This window comes from Erpetoichthys calabaricus, chromosome 8, assembly GCF_900747795.2.
Source record: "Erpetoichthys calabaricus chromosome 8, fErpCal1.3, whole genome shotgun sequence".
Taxonomy (NCBI): domain Eukaryota; kingdom Metazoa; phylum Chordata; class Cladistia; order Polypteriformes; family Polypteridae; genus Erpetoichthys; species Erpetoichthys calabaricus.
Window position 1 is genome coordinate 113,308,413 of NC_041401.2, and position 5,139 is coordinate 113,313,551.

Consider the following 5,139-nt stretch of genomic DNA (forward strand, 5'->3'; position numbering starts at 1 on the left):
AGTTATAAAGCACTATATATATATATGTGCATTTATATATGTTAATAAAAAAACAAACATTTATTTCTGTGAAAAACTTTAAAGATCCAAAACATAAGAAATTTGACAAACAAGAGGAGACCATTCAGTCCATTAAACCCGTTTGTTTAGCTACTAGCTACGCTGCCCCAGTATCTCATCCACATTCTTCTTAAAGGGTGTCAGGGTTTCTGCTGCAACTCCATGTCTTGGTAGTTTGTTCCAGAGTCCCACAACTCTCTGTGTAAAGAACCACTTCCTGGCTTCAGTCTTAAATGCACTTCCCCTTAATTTCCACTGATGTCCTCAAATACACAATTCACCCTTAAGTCGAAAGAATGTTGCTGGATGTTTCTTATCTATTATAATTATCAGGCTTAATTCTGTGTTTAATTGTTTTCATATTTTTTAAATACCCATAGAAGCTTAAAATTATTTATTTCTATATGAAAAGGTTTGAACAACATACAAAACCAATTTAAATATTTTTCAGAAAAAAAAACAATAACACAGTGGGAAACAAAGTTTGAAAGTCTGTGAAATGTGTAATGAAAAAAATCATTTATAGATGTGAGAACATTTAACACAACAAAATATTAAACCTGTGATATGGCAATATTTGTAAATGTTATGCTTAAAAACTATACCTATCACACAATGATTTTTAAAATGACTCCTATGTCAAATATTGTATGTACATTAAACTAACTACATAAATAACATCTACAAATGAGAGTTTTTCACAAAATACATTGTAGTTTACTTTCACCCACAGAATTTGCCTTGCTGTTTTAGTGGAACAATGTGAGACAATACAGATTTATTTAATTTAATACATATTTAAAAGATATTAACATAAATAAGCAATTAAGATGCTAATTGAAAAGCAGGGAATATAGTCAATAAGACAATGAAAAGCACAGACAGCAAATAATTTAAACAAAAAGAGAATTGTCAACATTATGTAGTTTAGTGAGAAGAGTCCCAGTGAGAAGTTAGCAGCTGGTTAACAGGCAGTGACGTCATGACATGCCTAATCCCACTTTATCCAGGAAAGGCGGGCTGTCAGATCTAAATTTAACAGAAAAACAAAGCAACATCAAGAGAATGGTTTAAATACATTTTAATGACCATTTAACAAGTCAACCTTTTAAGCTTAATTCATTAAACTTATCCCTGCCTGAAGTGAGCCCAAGGAGTTTGTTAACTAAAGAATCCAAAAGACTGTCAAAGCCAATGAAACCACTTAGGCCCAATGAAAGGCAACCTCATACACAAGTGACAGGGTTCAGGCAGATGGGGAATCAAACACACAAGAAAAGTGAACAAAAGAACTTGTTGAAATGGTGCGTCCTGGCTGTATCTTAAACTGTTTGAGGGCAATTAAATGCCATGTAGTATTGTAGTTGGTAGGATTATTTGCGTATGCATCCTTGTTGAAGGGTGATTGAAATTACCATCATTAGCTCATTGATCTTGACATATTTAAGCAAAATAAATTTAGTTTACACTTACACTGGTGGACATCATTCTCAGGCTATTCACTAACTTGCTCCTCTCCTTAAATCAGTTCATGCACTTTTTAACACCAACTATTTAATAACATTTCACTTTGAATTCTCTATAGGGAATTGTGTACTTTATTTAAAAAATTCTAAGTCTATCTATCTATCTATCTATCTATCTATCTATCTATCTATCTATCTATCTATCTATCTATCTATCTATCTATCTATCTATCTATCTATCTATCTATCTATCTATCTATCTATCTATCTATCTATCTATCTAGGTTCTAATATTACATTAAAATAAGTGGATTTTTATGAGGTTAATACGCAATAAAGTCTTCCACAGTCTTAATCAACAGAAATATACATCAGAGGCACCTGAAGCCATCATTAATTAAACAGACTTTTTAAAAAAAAATTTCCATCAGGTTCATACTGTGTGACTAGCTGTATCCCAGTCTGGTGGTGCTCATTGTGTTGAAGCCCTCCTTGAGAGTAGTAGAGCCAGGCATTGTCTGAATGGACCCACAGACTTTCCATTGTAATTTTCTAGACTACATGCAGTACATGGATTAACATGTTGCATGGTCAGACATGCAAGTAGTTTCACTATACACTGGACATGTAATAACACTTCTGTCATATTATTTTTCTACCCACTTCATCCAGACATGGTAGTGGGGGGGTCCTGGAGACTAACCCAGCTAGCACAAGATGCAAGACAGGAGCAAACCCAGGACAGGGAGCCAGTCTAGTGCAGCACAAACACAGACACACACTGGATCTGGTTCAGCGTTGTCAGTTCTCTTAACCTGCATGTCACTGGGAGGAAATCGGAGCACCCAGAGGAAACTCACACAGACACTAGAGAACATGCAAACTACACACAGAGAAGACCTGGGATGCAAATCCTGGTCTCCATACTTTGAGGCAGCAGTGCTACTATTCAGATCAGTTCAGTTCAGGTAATTTTTGTATAGTGCTCTTCACTGAGTACAGAAACAAAGTGCTGTAACAACTTCACAGAATTTGTAAATTATTCATAACATAATATATACTCATACTCTGCACTTGCTCTATGATTTAGGCAGTTGACTAGGGCAGAAAAATTTTGGGTTAGCAAAAAGTACTAGCACTCAATGCCAAAGTAAGACTGTCAGAAACATCACAGAAGGGGGAAGCCCTTCAATATAATATAGTGAATTATCAGTACACTCTAAACACCAAGGGGGACTCGACAATCCTAGTGCCCCTTCCCACCCACTCTTCTCTGTAAAACATATCATATATATATATATTATTATATATAAATATATATATATATATATATATATATATATATATATATATATATATATATATATATATATATATATATATATATATAATACCATGTGTGAGGGTATTTAAATGGTTTAGGGTCTCCTTTTTCAGCTTCTCTTTGGGCAGCCAAAGTGTTTGAGTCAGCCCTGTTCATGACTATAGATAACTAGTACTACTTGTGCTGACGCTACTGACTAAAAAGTGATACACAGACTAAATCTTTCTAGAAATAATATACATGGAATCAAATGCCTGTTTTATTTTTAACAGGCCATGACACACACATTCTGGTTGCCTGCAGTTCCCAAAGGTATACGCTCTTGAACTTTCTATCATGCACCACATGTTTGGAATAGTATTAAACATTAATAAATAAAATTCTTACCGCTCGTATTCCAAATAGCATTTGTCTGATTTTTATATCCATTCTTTAGACATTCGTCTACGTACGATTTTGGATCGCAGCCAGACAGGAGTATCTCTCTGAGAAGCGCTATATAGGCGATGGCCAGCCTCAGCGTGTCTATCTTTGACAGGCGCTTCTCATACGGGAATGTAGGGACGTGACAGCGGAGTTCCTCAAAGGCAGAGTTTATACTGAGCATCCTTTTCCTCTCCCTGATGTTCGCGGCGTGTCTCTGCACTTTATAAGGATTCTGAGGTGCGAGTCGGCGCTGTTTTGGCTTATTAATGTCGAGAGGCGCCTCCGTCAGGGAGCTGTCCACTTCAGCACCAACTTCTACTTGCATTGGCTGGGACTCTAAATCGGTGAACGCGAGTTGGGCATCCGGAAAAATTGACTGACAAGTAAAGTTGGACCAGGGGGATAGCTGTCCAGTGACTGACGGGCAATCAAATAATAAGGTGTCCAGCTGTGACTGGAATTGAATATTTGGGTCCATCTGTCCCCAAAAAGCAAAGTCCGTTGTTGGATCTTGTTCAAAGTCAAAGAACATCTCCTCCATTATGGTATCGAATTGTCTCTACTAATGCAGCAATTCTGTTAATTGTCTGCGGGAGCGGCGTGTGCCAAGTGATAATGTGGTGGATCAATCTGGCGAATAAATACCACGAGGGTTTCATGCGTTTGCTTTCAAAGACCTCAATTAGGGCACGTGAGCACTCCTTCAATGAATGAGCGGAGTCCAGTTATGAAAGTGTCACGGCTAGGCTGGTTAACAAACACTGTACACTTTATTAAAAAAATGTACCTTTCATATTTACTTGTGAGATCATTGTTCTGGAACCAGCACACAATTTAACAATCCACCAGTATTCTTATTCGAACTTCAAATTGAAAAATAAACTCTTTCAAATGTTAGCTCACTAAACATGCGTGTATATAGTCTTATATTTAATTTGTTTCTTCTTATGCACAATAATATTAACATTCTCTGTTATGTCTGATTCGTAATACCGTATACTTCTTTACGCCTTGACAGTGATGTTTTTGACTTCCTTCTTTTTTTCTTGCCTCATGCCTTTAACCTTTTAACAGGTAACACACATTTTGTTGTTTCGTTAACACCTGATTTTATCACCATTGTTTATACTTTTTTGCTTTCATTAACTTCATACAGTTCTTTGGGGCCGACCCTTTTACCTTTTTCAGTATAAACTTTATCAGTATTTACGATATTATTCTTCGCACTGATTAAATGCAGGTTTAAGTGCTTCAAATGAGGTCGCATCTCTAGAATAATGCAATTTAATACGAACAATATGCAAGACTGTTTTATCTTCGAACTGTTTTGAATGCTTAACTCAAAATGAAAAGATGGTTAATAATTTGTTTTTGAAGTCTGGAGAACACGTCTTTACTAATCCGAGTACTCCCCGTGAAATCTGGAATTCTGTGTCGGCAGATTTCGTTTTCTCTCAACCGTCCCGTCCTGGTTTGATTCATGTCTTGCGCCGGAGACGTTCGTAATTCTGTCTTAAGTAGGGAAAGGAAAATAGATAAATGATAAAAAAAATACTCCTTTAGATCGGTATAAATACTAACAGATTAACATGTTAGTCTTTATAAGACAGGATAGTTTTAAAATATCGGATTTCAAGTATACATTCTCTTCTCAAATGGGATATTATTTTAACCATATTGAAATATCATTGTAATAGCTTTTAAAATAAATGCTAAAATCAGATTATAGTCAATGTACGGACTGCGGCATTAATCCACCGAGCCTTTCCCTTTCATAATTAAAAGTGTAATCACTACAGGTCGTCTTAAACGACTCATTTGACACGTATATAATTATAGGTGTCACATAATCCTTTTCCTTTT

General features: G+C 35.9%; 1 protein-coding gene across 1 annotated transcript; it reads right to left on the minus strand.

Annotated features, from left to right (window-relative positions):
- Positions 1–914: 914 nt before the first annotated feature.
- Positions 915–3,873, minus strand: LOC127528990 (transcription factor 21). Its single transcript, XM_051931066.1, has 2 exons — positions 3,238–3,873; positions 915–1,089 (listed from the first exon to the last, which is right to left on the minus strand). Exons 1-2 carry the CDS (start codon positions 3,815–3,817, stop codon positions 1,052–1,054), a joined length of 618 nt encoding a protein of 205 aa, XP_051787026.1. The 5' UTR covers positions 3,818–3,873; the 3' UTR covers positions 915–1,051.
- Between the last annotated feature and the right edge of the window lie 1,266 nt (positions 3,874–5,139).

Bases quoted from the DNA above. Each gene is read 5' to 3' on its own strand.
- LOC127528990 (XM_051931066.1), bottom strand. From the start codon at position 3,817: ATGGAGGAGATGTTCTTTGACTTTGAACAAGATCCAACAACGGACTTT. The intron at 1,090-3,237 runs GTAAGAATTTTA...TGTTAAATTTAG, and splicing joins TGCTATTTGGAATACGAGCG to ATCTGACAGCCCGCCTTTCC.